Source organism: Xiphophorus hellerii, chromosome 6 (assembly GCF_003331165.1).
Source record: "Xiphophorus hellerii strain 12219 chromosome 6, Xiphophorus_hellerii-4.1, whole genome shotgun sequence".
NCBI classification, from domain to species: domain Eukaryota; kingdom Metazoa; phylum Chordata; class Actinopteri; order Cyprinodontiformes; family Poeciliidae; genus Xiphophorus; species Xiphophorus hellerii.
This window is the reverse complement of record NC_045677.1, coordinates 710,528-725,099: the sequence shown is the minus strand read 5'-3', so window position 1 is coordinate 725,099 and position 14,572 is coordinate 710,528. Positions and strand designations below refer to the sequence as shown.

At 40.4% G+C, this 14,572-nt stretch overlaps 1 protein-coding gene across 7 annotated transcripts in view; it reads right to left on the bottom strand.

Annotated features, from left to right (window-relative positions):
- LOC116721426 (sickle tail protein homolog) overlaps positions 1-14,572 on the bottom strand; it is a 47,621-nt gene that overhangs the window by 17,056 nt on the left and 15,993 nt on the right. For 6 of the 7 annotated variants that reach the window (XM_032565133.1, XM_032565129.1, XM_032565134.1 and 3 more), the window contains exons 7-14: positions 13,843-14,151; positions 11,399-11,503; positions 10,815-10,870; positions 10,567-10,736; positions 8,200-8,375; positions 766-899; positions 353-500; positions 5-269 (exon numbers count right to left, since the gene is read on the bottom strand). In XM_032565133.1, the coding sequence (XP_032421024.1) occupies positions 5-269; positions 353-500; positions 766-899; positions 8,200-8,375; positions 10,567-10,736; positions 10,815-10,870; positions 11,399-11,503; positions 13,843-14,151 (1,363 nt within the window). The remainder of the gene's footprint in view (positions 1-4; positions 270-352; positions 501-765; positions 900-8,199; positions 8,376-10,566; positions 10,737-10,814; positions 10,871-11,398; positions 11,504-13,842; positions 14,152-14,572) is intronic. The other variant, XM_032565128.1, reaches the window with a different exon arrangement.

The following is a 14,572-nucleotide window of genomic DNA, read 5'->3' as shown; positions in this document are numbered from 1 at the left end:
ATACCTTGACTACACTGATCAAATCTAGTCCATGACTGGTTGTCGGAGGAGAGCTGTTGTGTTGATTGGAGGTGACTGTGCTCTTCATTCTGCTGGGGGACGCTGAGGCTCCTGAACTGGCCTCAGCCTGGCTCCTGGGTGGGGGGCCTTTGACTGAGTGCCGAGGTTGTGGTTTGGGTGAACTGCGTGTGCTCTGAGTCGTTGCTTTTTCCTGGTTGTGTACTTTCAGAGGCTCCACTTGAATGGATCTTGCTGAATCGGACACAAGTCTATTTAAAGCAAATGACAAAAGAGGGAAAGTCAACTTTTTTCAGAACAGAATAGCTTTACCACAGAAAATGTTGGTGAATACCTGCGGAGAGAGCTAAAAGATTCAGTCAGCACTTTGACCCTTTTCAACATGGAGTCCATCATGTGAGGTTCTTCTTTCAGGAAGCGCACTGCCTCCACTTCCAGTCTGAGCACTGAGCGCATTTTTGCCTGCAGCACTGGGAATTCTCCTGGCAGAGAGACCAAACATACATACAGAAACATACACTCATGAGACATCAAATGTGACTAGAGAAGAAAAACAAAACATATTGTACCTGTATTTTTTAGCTTGGAATTATATCAATAATATTTTGAAGTGTCTCTGTGTGTACCATTTTACCACCAAAAGTAACATGACATATGCCAATGCAGTGGCAGAATTTACATGGAAAACTCAAACTCTGATTTGTTGGCCAAATGAAGTGATGTGTGGGTCCGGTGGAACTGATCAACCTTTGAGGACAGCCAGAGCCTCTCCAAGCCTTCGCAGGCTGACTGCTCCCTCCTCCACATCTCTGAGGGTGAAGGACAGCTGGCCATGGACAGAAGAGGAGCTTTCCAAGCACTCCACAAAGTCCTCCAGTTCACTGTGGGAGGAACAAGACAGCTAAGGTGGGGAAATCAGCATGTGATGGCTTTTTCTGCACAGCAGATGGTAGCAGAGACAAGCCTTAGGGACCTCCACAGTTTTTCTTGGTGTTCTTCTAATGAAGGTTTAACATAGAGGTGGAATCACTATAACACTTTGTCTTAAATTCTGACAAACATTTTAATTCTATATGGTGCAACAAGAAAGCTGGTATGAACTTCAAGCTAAGCTGGAGGATTATTCAACTCTTGTTTTCTCTGTCACTCTTGTTTTTTTTTACCATCGCTCCTTTACATTGTGTTGTAATGTTATTCCCTCATCAGAAACATACTTGGAGTGTTGCCTTGAGTATTTTAAGCATTTTTGAGAAATCCTTTAACCTCCAATGGCAACCATTTAGCTGTCCAAAATGCCTGGGTGCAGCTCCCCCACTCAGCTCCTTCAGACTAGCCAGCAGCAATTAGCAGACACCTGTAGGAACTGCCCATCAGTTGAGCTCATTATAGGAGCTTCTTCTCAGTAAAAATGTTGTTAAAAGGTTAATAGAGGAGCCATGTTGTGATGACTTCCTGAAGGTGGAGTTTCAGAAAGAGCAGGAGTTCTTAAAGAGACAGAGGCACAATTTTAATCAGTAAGGCAAATTTCTTTTAAGTCATATTTGATATATGTAGCCTTGTATAACAACTGAAGGTAACATAGTTACTTGATTAAGCTACAAAATGGCACTTTTTGCTGGGAAAACATAATACTACACCTTTCACATTAACAGCCTCATTTGGATCAGCACTTCTCTCTTAATGTGGAGGATGGTTGTTAACAGTGCAGGCAATTTACCGTTAAGCTTCACAGCTTTGAACATGAGTATTAAATATGGGCAATTACTATCAATTTGGTCAAATTTTAAACTTCAATAGAGTCTAAACCTTGAGCTAGTAGTCATTGCTAAATCGCAGAGAGCTCAGACCCTCTGACCATCTGACCAAAAGTAGGACAAGTTGCAGGATTTAACCTGTGTAGGTTGGGTGGTGAAATTGTATTAAAGTGGCCCTGGGTATCCAGCAGTCTTTGAAAACCATAAGTTATTTAATGTGCTCAATGTTTTATTCAATTCAATTAAAAAATACTTTGCTCATTTCAAAGGAAAATTAAATGTCATCATAATTCATATCATCCAAGTATCTTCAAGGAATCATTGTGGATGGTGGTACTGTGGGCAGGAAGGTTCTCTGGTTGCCATCAGAACATATCCAAAGAACATGTAGGTCACACTTTATATTTGTTTATTAAAAAATATCTATCTAAAAATCAAGCTCTGCTGTTTTCTCCTGGTGCTTTGAGTTCTAACTAGAAACATCCACTCAGAGCCTGGAGGCGGGTCTTAGCGCTCCTCCCTCTCGCCTTGCTCTCTGCTGCCACTACAGCTTTTTCCTGTCAGTACATCTTGTTGTGAATGCTCAGGCTAGTTAGCATAGCCACCGTTAACAGCAGATAAATATGAGGGGCCGTTTAGGACAAAATTTACGTTTTGTCTCTCACACACTACCAAAAACTCTCGCATACTCCAAAAAAGTAGCCACGCACACTCCAAAAAATTACGTTTTGTCTCTCACACACTACCAAAAACTCTCGCATACTCCAAAAAAATAGCCTCGCACACTCCAAAAAATTACGTTTTGTCCCTCACACACTACCAAAAACTCACGCATACTCCAAAAAAATAGCCTCGCACACTCAAAAAATTACGTTTTGTCTCTCACACACTACCAAAAACTCACGCATACTCAAAAAAATAGCCTCGCACACTCAAAACAATTACGTTTTGTCCCTCACACACTACCAAAAACTCACGCATACTCCAAAAAAATAGCCTCGCACACTCAAAAAAATTACGTTTTGTCTCTCACACACTACCAAAAACTCACGCATACTCCAAAAAAATAGCCTCGCACACTCAAAAAAATTACGTTTTGTCTCTCACACACTACCAAAAACTCTCGCATACTCAAAAAAATTACATTTTGTCTCTCACACACTACCAAAAACTCACGCATACTCAAAAAAATAGCCACGCACACTCAAAAATTACTCACGCACATTCAAAAAATACTCAAATTGCGTATACACACACTACTAAAATGTCACACACACACACACAAACGTTAACTTTCTCGCACACATACACTGCTAACAGCTCGCACACACACAGACGTTTATCTCTCACATACACAAGACTAAAGTTGAACACACACACAGTACTAAGACTCGTTTTATGAATGTGTGAGAGCGAGACTTTTTATGAATGTGTGAGAGCGACACTCTTTATGAATGTGTGAGAGCGAGACTCTTTTTGAATGTGTGAGAGTTGTCACGGAAGAGGCGGGGCATAATTTTTGGATCAAACTGCGCATGCGTAGATCCTAAACTATAAGTTTCGATTGTTGACTCACTGTATGTTCTATTACTTAGTATATTTGTGCTTTTAAATATATATAGAACGTTTAACTTTCTTGTAGATTAAATGTGCTATAGAAATAAATGAATCTGATTGATTGATTAAAAATAGCAAAATTGCTGTAGTACAATCTGTCCACTGGGTGCCAGATTGTAGCACTGCGGGCAGTCGTTGAATCGTTTAATGCGCCTGTCAAAGTGCTGGTTGCCTCCGGAGAAGATAGAATGGTGTTTAAAATGGCAGCTGCCTGACCAATTCTCTCTCGTTTCGAATTAGAGTTAGCCATGTTCGGTATAGCAAACTCTTTCTTCTTCGGCACTAGTTGGCGCCGGTTAATAATTCCTGTAATACTGGCACCCAGTGGACAGATTGTACTACAGCAATTTTGCTATTTTTAATCAATCAATCAGATTCATTTATTTCTATAGCACATTTAATCTACAAGAAAGTTAAACGTTCTATATATATTTAAAAGCACAAATATACTAAGTAATAGAACATACAGTGAGTCAACAATCGAAACTTATAGTTTAGGATCTACGCATGCGCAGTTTGATCCAAAAATTATGCCCCGCCTCTTCCGTGACAACTCTCACACATTCAAAAAGAGTGTCGCTCTCACACATTCAAAAAGAGTCTCGCTCTCACACATTCATAAAGAGTGTCGCTCTCACACATTCATAAAAAGTCTCGCTCTCACACATACATAAAACGAGTCTTAGTACTGTGTGTGTGTTCAACTTTAGTCTTGTGTATGTGAGAGATAAACGTCTGTGTGTGTGCGAGCTGTTAGCAGTGTATGTGAGCGAGAAAGTTAACGTTTGTGAATGTGCGAGCTGTTAGTACAGTGTATGTGAGCGAGCTGATAGTAGTGTATGTGAGCGAGAAAGTTAACGTTTGTGTGTGTGTGTGACATTTTAGTAGTGTGTGTATACGCAATTTGAGTATTTTTTGAATGTGCGTGAGTAATTTTTGAGTGTGCGTGGCTATTTTTTTGAGTATGCGTGAGTTTTTGGTAGTGTGTGAGAGACAAAATGTAATTTTTTTGAGTATGCGAGAGTTTTTGGTAGTGTGTGAGAGACAAAACGTAATTTTTTTGAGTATGCGAGGCTATTTTTTTGGAGTATGCGTGAGTTTTTGGTAGTGTGTGAGGGACAAAACGTAATTTTTTGGAGTGTGCGAGGCTATTTTTTTGGAGTATGCGAGAGTTTTTGGTAGTGTGTGAGAGACAAAACGTAATTTTTTGGAGTGTGCGTGGCTACTTTTTTGGAGTATGCGAGACTTTTTGGTAGTGTGTGAGAGACAAAACGTAAATTTTGTCCTAAACGGCCCCTCATAGATAAATGGTTTTGCTGCAGTGTAAGTTGTCATTAGCCATTAGCACTTTTAGCAGAAAGTAAATGAGGTTGAGGGACAGTATTAAGCCCCTCCCCCTGGCTCTCATTGGTTGTTTTTGGTCGGGAAAAAACAAAAACAAGTTATTATTGTCTGCAGTGGACAATAATAACTTATGGAGGAGGTGGATGACATCGATCCTTTCACAGATTATCTGTCTCATAACAAATTGCCACAACATGGTGACAGTTTTAACAAATATGTAAAAATATATATTCTTTATAAAAGTTGCATAGTGCAGCTTTAAAGAAATAAAGCTTGAGTATGTGGTTACAAAAACCAATACTACTTGGCTTATTAATTCTACATTCAGCCACATATGTATGAATATACTTCAGCAATCAATATTTATTTCTGCCTATACAATTATATGAGCTTGAAACATCCAACTAAAATCATGCTACTGAGATATCATGCTACAGTGTGAACAAATAAAGTAGTCTGAGGCAACCTAAACCACTAGCAGAAAGTGCTCTTCCCTTTAGTATAACATTCATTTGAAAAATAAATGGCTACAGACTCGGCATACTGCCATCACAACCTGAATAAAACCCAATTCAGTCTGATCATCCTTGAAATGTTAAAGTGTAGTAGGCTGGACACAGTGCAGAATGATGCATCATGAAAACACACACAGAGATGTGAAGTCTACTGAAAGGTTTGCAGTGCCTCAACTTTCAGCCGTAAATAAACTAGTTTATTAACTAATGCAGACAAGTTGACACTGATATTTACTGAGATTTTCTTCAGCCATCATTTCCTGTAGAAAAGTTTACGACTGAAGCCAGAGTTAGCTTGGCACATTGGTATTTCTCCTAATAATGTTGGATCTGATTTAGTGTCTAGAGAGGTGATTGCATCACACTAATCCAAAGACTCCCACTTGTGGTCCTCAATAAATCTCAGCCCTCTGCTAGTGAAGTCATCCGAGGTCTGGACTTAATGTGTAGCATGCTAACATCAGAATGAGCTCTGACATCTCTGGAAGACCATGTCACACTGGATCAAATCACCTCCCACCCTACGCCTCTATTTTTAACAATATGGGTCCTCCCAGTTTCTGTATGCCTACAGTTGTGACTGTGCTGTTCATGTTTTTTTTTTCTTTCTTGCATGTCACCAATGATTTTAATTCAGCTGCAGTTCCGCCACTGAGCATGACATCAAAACAAGCATGCAAATGTCGAAAGGATCTTCTGAAATCATGCCCAAAATAGGTCTGTTTTGCTGCTTCCTGTTCACTGAACCTCAAGTGAGAGAACATATTTAATATGTAATAAAACAGAAAAAAACAGGATTAGGACTAAAATCCCAAGCAAGCTTTGGAAAATAAGTGTTCACTGTTATTTTCAATTAATCATCAATATTTTGATGACTAAATTAAGATCTTTTGTAATTGTTACAAGATAATGTCTATTTATGGTTAGACTAGCTTTTTCAATACCTGTCATAGATGCTTGAGTAGAAGAAGCTCTTGTAACCACACAGTAAATATCTGTTGTGACAGTATCTGAGTATCACAAACAGTGAAAACTACAGTTTTAAAAAGAAACTGAAGCATTGTTTGAAATCAATTAGACTTAAACTCTGCTAAAAGAATGAACGTCTGTTAAAGAATCCATTGTAATCTAAAGGCAATATGGACATTTTCTTCATTACACATTTCCTATCCATTATGAAATGAAGATAGCAAATGTGCATTGGTATATGTTATTTGCAGAACAGATCTAAAATATTCAAAACAAATTGCAGCTTAGGAGGCTGAAATGCCTAGTCACAATAATGCTTAACACACTATTGATTGGTTTTTGCTAAGCAGCCATTTATTTTTCCTGGCACTAACTGGCTCATTGCACTGTGACAAACTGGCAACCTGTCCAGGTGACCCCGCCTCTCGCCCGGAACGTTAGCTGGAGATAGGCACCAGCACTTCTCCTGACCCCACTAGGGATAAAGGTGTTACAAAATGAATGGATGGATGGATGGATGGATGGATAACTGGCTCATGACAGTCATGACATTAGCACACCCATCACTGCATTAAGAACCATGCTGTAGAAAGGGAGAAGCATCAAGCTGAAATGGCTTGGCAGAGACTGAATGTTTTGAGAAAATGAAAACAAAATCCCTTCTAACAACATTATTCTATGGAGCTGTGATGAAGAGTGTATTCTCCATCTCACATTCAAGCTCCAACACAATAGACAATACAGGACTTTGAGAAGGGAAGGTATGTTAAAATCTTCTGCAGTGCCAGTATAGGAAAAGAGCTGTGACCATAGTGAGAGACAGGGTAACCACTGGCCTGGTAAAAACCAGTGTCTTGTTCTACTCTTTGCTTCATGCGCAGGGTCTGGGCCCTGAGATACTGAGAAACGGTGGCTTCCTGAGAAACGTGACCTCTGCTGAAGTTTTAAATTTTACCCCATCACTAACGTTTGGCCCCAGTTTGGCCCTATGAAGCTTACCACAAATTGCTTTTGCTGTAAACAACCATCTTCTGCTGTGAATCAAGGTGCACCGTGCTGGGCCAGGTGACTGTTAACATTAATTACTGTCATGTTCCATGTTTTTCTGTGTTTATTTAGAGTTTTCTGTGTCCTTGAGTCTCTTCGTTGTTCTGTCCTCCCCTTGATTGTTCCCAGGTGTGTCTCGTTTCTGTGATTACCCTCCCGTGCATTTAATGCCACCTGTGTGTCTGCGTCTCTGTCGGGTCCTTGTCAATGTCAGTGTCTTGTCGATGCGTCTATGTGCGAGCTGCCTGTTGTTTGGACTGTGTTTTCATCATTAAATTTCATTATTCATCTTACCTGGGTCCGCTGCGTCTGCCTCACCAACCCTCACCACACCGTTTCATGACAATTACATATTTGGAAGTGTGACCAACATGCTTCCAAATACGCTGCAATTGCTAAAACTGCAGACAGACAGCAATTCTAAACCACTGCAGAAAATCAACCTCATCATTCACAACTTCTTCTGTTCACTAATTGGCCCAGTAGAAAATTTAACGGTGGAAATAAAATAAGTGTTAGAAACATATGGACTGTCTGTGAAGAGATTTGAATCAAGTGGAATTGCATAGGAAGGCAGTGACCAGGTGAAATAACCACCTTTTCGCATCAAGCTGCAAATGCTGAAGTGCTTGTTCAGCATTTGCATTTTCAGCATTTGAAACCAATTAGCCACATGGAGATGACATCAGTGCCATGACTGAGTGTGTGACTGATCATTTTATGTCTAAATAATTGGTTTCTAGCCTAAACATATTAACTGAAGTAAAATGAAACTCAATAATTTGATGACTTCTTTGGTCTGGTCCAGCAGGATGGCTTTATTACTGGTGTAAATATTCTGTAGTTATTAAAATGTTCACCTGTGGACCTGGCAGAAGCTTTAAGTGTTTAAATACATAACTAAACTTAAAGAAATCTTGAAAATTCACACTTACCTAAGCTGTGTGAGGATTTTCTCCTCGGAGGTGAGGTAGTGGATCCTGTCCTTCTCCATCTCAGCTCTCTGTCTGTATGCTGCATCCTCAAATTGGGCCAGCTTCTCACACATCAACATCACCAGCTCCGGACCTGCCATACGCAGCATTGAACTCACACTCTCCATATTGGATAGCTGGAAGACACAGGAAATGTCTCTGTCTGGCAGTTCAGCACTTCAGTGTAGAAGTAAGGAACACAAAATTTGGTTGCCTGACATCAGCTGCTTACGTCTAGAATTGCTGATCCTAGAATTGAGCTGCTGACGGTGGCAGCACGTTGGAGTAGCTCTCTGTTTTCATTGAGATTTTTTTTTTTTCACACATTCATTCCTGCTTTTTTGGGAGGAAAATAACTTATTTGGACAGCTATTCCTTCTTGTTTTGAATTTTGTGTGGTTGGACTGATTTTTGGCTGTATTTTTATTTTTGCCATTTTGTTATTCCTTTATTTAATCAGGTAAACCCCGTTGAGATCTAGATCTCATTTTCAAGAGGGACCTGGGCAAAAAATTTGCAATACATAGCAATGATGTGTAACCATAGCTAGAGGGTGGTTTATAACAGGGAGCAGCTGTTCTACATCTGAAAAGCTGAAATAGTACCACAGCTGAAGCCAGAAATCCCAGTGGAGTTGAAAAGGAGGCATCGTGGATGCCAAAGAGGAGAGAGAGAAGGAGGAAGTTCAAACCATCTCTACCGTCCATCGTAACAGGCAACGTGAGGTTGTTAGCTAATAAGATGGATGAACTTCAAACTTCAAACCCTGACAAGGACTAAGTAAGAGTATAAGGAATGCAGCATAATGTGTTTTACAGAGACATGGCTGCAGGATTGTATCCCCGACTCCAACATCTCGCTGCCAGGCTTTACGAGCTGACAGAGATTTAAAGAGCATATTTGTGGTAATATCTGCCTCACTCTCTCCTACACTGCCAACGTTTCGCCAGTTTGTCAGCTGCTCCATCCACAAAAACAAGATTTTGGATCTGTTTTCCGCTAATGTCAAGGACTACCCAAGGTCTAACCAAGATCTTCTCTGGGGAAATCGGAACATAATCTTGTTTTTCTCTACTCTGAATACAAACTCCTAGTGAAGAGGCTACCTGTTAGGATGGCTATTACGAAATGGTCACAGAACGCAGAAGAGGTCCTCAGTTAAAGCAACTGATTGAACTACTCTCTGCCAGCCACATGGAGATGACATCAGTGCCATGACTGAGTGTGTGACTGACTATATAAACTTCTGTGTGATCAGAACCATCCCCACCAGAATAGAGTCACTGGATCACCAGTGACCTAAAGGAACTGTTAAACCAGAAACAAGGAGTCTTTAGGAATGAGACAGAGTTACTGAGGAGTATACAGAAGAAGCTCAAAGTCAAGATTAGAGTCAGCAAGGAGAAGTACAGGAAGAAGCTGGAGAATAAACTGAAGAGGAACAATATCAGAGATGTGTGGTCAGGCTTCAAGCAAAAGGAGGATCAGACAGATGGAAGTCTGGATAGAACTGAACACATTCTTCAGCAGGTGCAGTTCAGGAACAAGCGCATCATCATCATCATCATCATCCTCTCCTGTCTCCAGCCATACAGACATCCCACCTTCCTCTGACCCACAGCTTTCCTGTCAAACCTCAGATGTTCATTCTTCCACTAAAGTTGGCGGGGCCAAGAAATACTGAAGGGTGTGCCCAAATGTGCAGATGAGCAGAGGGTTTAAGTGTGGTTGTGATCAGGTTAAGGAAATGTTGCCAGCTTAGCGACTTAGCGAGAAACAAGGTAGATCTAACAGAGATAAGAAACTAAAGAACACAAATAACAAAACCAAAAATAAACGATTCAAGAGCCTAATAGCAAGTAAATTTAGACATATTTTAGGTTTCTCATAGCTACTTTTTTTTTCTTTGAAAATGTTATCTATTTTTTTTCTCTTATATTAGGCTAAATAACCGAAATTATAGCTGTTATAGCAACCCATTACTCTCTTGGGTGGCTCACTACATGTTAGTGGTGATGCACAGAATAAGTAAAAAATTGATGAAAAGGGCGTGCTGTGGTGGCGCAGGTGGTTAGCACGCCCCACATTTGGAGGCCTTAGTCCTCGACGTGGACGTCGCGGGTTCGACTCCCGCCGACCTTCGTTGCATGTCTTCCCCCCTCTCCTCGCCCTCTTTCCTGTCTGCCTACTGTCGCAAAAAATACGAGCCACTAGCGCCGCAAGAAACTCTTCGGAGAAGAAAAATGGATAACAAATTACAGCACTTGGTATTTTAAAGAAATACTTGTGATAACTCTCAATAAAGTATTGAAATGTTTAGTTTAGTACCTGTAAACACTTGAGTTGGCTGAGTTGCAGCCGCAGCTCACAAATATTTCTCTTCACAGACATCAAGTTGTGTCGCAGTCCACTATCAAAGGGGGAGACCTCGAGGGCAAGAGGAGTGGGGCTGAAGCTTTCAGTCAGAGCAGCAGGGGCCTTTGAGTCAGATAATGCCTCTGGAAGCCAAGAAAGAAGATTTATTCATCTTCAGGATGTTCTGAAGAAAACAAGTGTTCCTTAGTTAGCTGGTGTACCTGAAAATAACTTCTCACCAAGTCGATTGCTGAGGAGTTTGTCTTCAGGACTCTGACTAGAAAACACAAATTCACACTATTTTCAGAAAGGTTCAATGAAGCTTATTCAAAGTGAGTACTATGTGATATACCCATTTATAAATAAAACTGTATTTTTACTTCAAAGGGGCAGTATTATGTGTTTTCCAGGCACATAGTGCCATTTCATAATACAATCAAGTAACTATTACCTTCAGTTGTTATAAAATTGCTACATACTGTATATATAGGCTATATATCAAATATGACATACAAGAAATTTGACTTTCATATTTAACATCTTAAATTATGCTTGGAAACTGCAGCTGAGAGGAGGAGCTGTGTCTCAAAGACAGCGCTAGATCCACTCAAGTGTTTTGCACAGATGAATGGCCATGGCCTTAAAGAATTTCTCAAACATGGATGAAAGAATCAAAGCAACACTCAAGGTATTGAGGGAATAATGTGATAACATGAAGTAAAGCTAAAAACAGGTTGATGTAAAATATTGCTGCACCATTAATTGTCATATTATGCCAAATTGCACCTTCTGTAGACAGACAAACCTGATAGCCTCCTTTTGTCCTAGAACATCTGACTTCATGGACAGGGCGTGGTGCACCAGTCCTGCTAGACTGGCTATCTGCTCCTCCATGGCTCTCATTCTCTCACTGTAAAAACAACAACAAAACAAATTCATATCCAATCCATTGGAGCATTTTTGTTTATTAAAAATCCTACAATCATGGTGCTGCTAAATTCAGGTGAGAAAGTTGTTAGTCTGAGATCAAAGGGACATCATCAGGAAAACCGAATAAAACAAATGGCAGCACCAGGTACAGTATTGAGATGCATTAATACATGACAGGGCTGAGTCTCTGTCATACAGCAATGATGAACCATATTTAAAGGTTTTTATTAAGTACATGGCCATGTGTTATTTTTTTCAAGAAATTTTCTTGTTTCAACAAAACAAACCATGTTGAAAGCATATAATACCAACATGAGATAATATTTAGCGCCATAACCACACAGACTGCTGTTTCCAATCTTGACATGTCCCTTTCCTTGAAAAACATTTTCATATATACATTGTTTTTCTTTCTTTCTTCATTTTTTTTCTTCTTGCTCTCAGTGAAAGTGGATGCTTTTTTCTTCTCTCCGATCCTCCCTCATCTGCCCCTACTCTTTGCTCTTGTGTCCAGTCTGGCTATTCTTTTCTGAGCCTCTCTTTGCATATTTTCTGAATTTGCAAATTATGGATCTGGTCAGCTGGTCTCTCAATGCAATGAATCAAATTTCCTTGACAAGAAGACTGGGCAAAGGAGAGTCCTCTTGCCCTGATGGGACACATGCTGGTGGATACACTGGATTCCTGGGGGAAGACGGTGCGTCTGTCCACCCCATCGGTCAAGGATGTTGAAGATGTGTACATAATTGGATTTCTGTTTTTGGGAGATGGCGTTTACCTGGCACATTGTGAAATTTGTAAAATGTCAGCAGCTGTTTGGGCCTTTGAGAGGCTGCCTTACGAGGCTGACCAGAACCACAAACTGGATGTGATTCTTGCTGAGAGTGACGGGCCACATCCAACTCCCTGGTGAGATGGAATCGTCATTAGAGAAGTTACTCGCTTGGCTCGGCTGGACTGACCATTTCAGGTGTTTCGAATTTCACCATTGAGTTGCACCAGTGAGACTCTAAGGCAAGTGAAAATTCATGGAGTCAGTCTGACCCAAAACAATTGCTATTATCTGAATCAGAGTTGGGCTTGGAAGGCTGACTAAATCAAATCCTCCTGGATGTGATGTAAACAACAAACTCTCTCTTGTCCTTCCCTACTGAGGCCGCTGATGATGCTTTATCAATCATCAGTGGGAGATTAAGGACTGACTTAAAGACTTATTTTACACATGCATACATACACACTGCAACTAAACACACACACCCTAAACTCACTGCCTTCCCTGGCTCCCCATACTCATGTTATCTAAGTTGCTTTATGTGCAGAGGTTTTTTGCAACCCCACACTTCGTCTGATTGGACACAGTGTGAGAAATGATTTTTTTCTCTCATCTTATCTAATGATGTCATTTTCATCTATTAAAGGGCGGGGTCCTCCAGGGCTGCAGCCTCAGGCGCCTGTCTACTCATATCATGTCCGAGGTGTTTGTGTGTTTGTTCTTTGGATGGGTTGTAATGAAATGTGAATTTTGCTCTGGGATAAATAAAGTATTTTCATTCATTCATTCATTCATTCATTCATTCATTCACTCATACATTCCTTCCCTGGACAATGTGGCCTCCTCTCACAGTTCAAAGATATCTATATGTGGTAAATTACCTCAAAATGAATTAATCCATTTAAATTGCACATACTGTGTCTGAGAGAGCAAGAATGTATAGCTACGTGTCTCTCTGCCCTGTAGCTGACTGCTTGCTTTAATATGAAACTTGGACATTTATTGAAGGACTGTCTTCAACATGGACACAAGAAAATGGTCTATGTTCACACCTCTCTTTGGATTTTGCTCCCACTGAGCAATGAAGTGATGCCCTTTGACTCCTCCCTTACTCTTAGGCTTCAGCTGTCTGGTTTTGCAGATCCAGTGATCTCTTTCTTCTCTTCACTGCCTGGGACCAATACTTGCTTTAACTGCCTCCAGCCACCAGGTCGACTCCTGCCTTCCCTCTTTCAGTTTTGCCAACCATTTAGGAAATCATCTGATGTGTTTAATTAATTGTTGGTAGTCAATGGTATTTTACTGAGTGTAACATGAGTGATTTAAGTCATTATTGTAACTTTAAGAAATATAGTACTGTTTAAAAAAAGAGGGGTTGTTAGTGTTTGTGCATATGTCCTGTGATAGCTGCTGGTTGAAAACCCTGAATTCAAACCTCAGTTAAAATGCCTTAAAGGCTTCATCTATACAGACTAATGCAAACTAATGCAGTGAGGTGACAGCTCAGACTCTGTATATGAATATGATAACATTAGGTACAGGCTCACCTTTGGACATTACAAGCAGTAATATGAGCCGGATAAAGAGTTTCAGGTTGACCCAGAGGACTGTCAAGAAATACTGATGAGGTAGAGGATGATGAGCCTCTTCTGTTTATTACATCCACTGTGAGCCCACTACTGTTGCGTTCTAGGGAGCGGTGAATAGGTGACAAACTCTGTGGAGATACTTGGCTTGTACCTCCAATCACCTGTCCATTAAACATCCTGACTTCATTCCCTTTGTGAGGGGACGGCGGAGGACTTTTGATTCCGAGTGGATGAATCTGACCGTCTCCATACTTCCTGTTCTTCTGCCTGATAGAACAGGACAACAAACAGTCAAAGAAGTAAATATTACATTGATTCATACACAGTGCAAACATTGTCCTCATGTCCAGAGAGTGGACAGTCCCCAGCTGGAATTCTAACAGATCCAGCTAATTAATTTCATGTGTTTCTTTTCTCTTGCATCTGAAATGTTCCCATAGAAGTCATTTTCAGGTTCATAGCAATGTTAACTATGAAAACTAGAAACTCCCAAAGGTTTACTGGGTATAATTAAGGTTAAACCTTCTCTGCCAGTGAAGTACAAGTACTGTGAAGATTAAGAGGGCATTTTCAAAATGTCTGCTTAGCTAATTTCGTTCTCTACATTGCATCATCAATGTAAAGAATGTGTGCATGTGTGTATAATGTATGTATTATACAGTGGCTTGCAAAAGTATTCATATCCTTT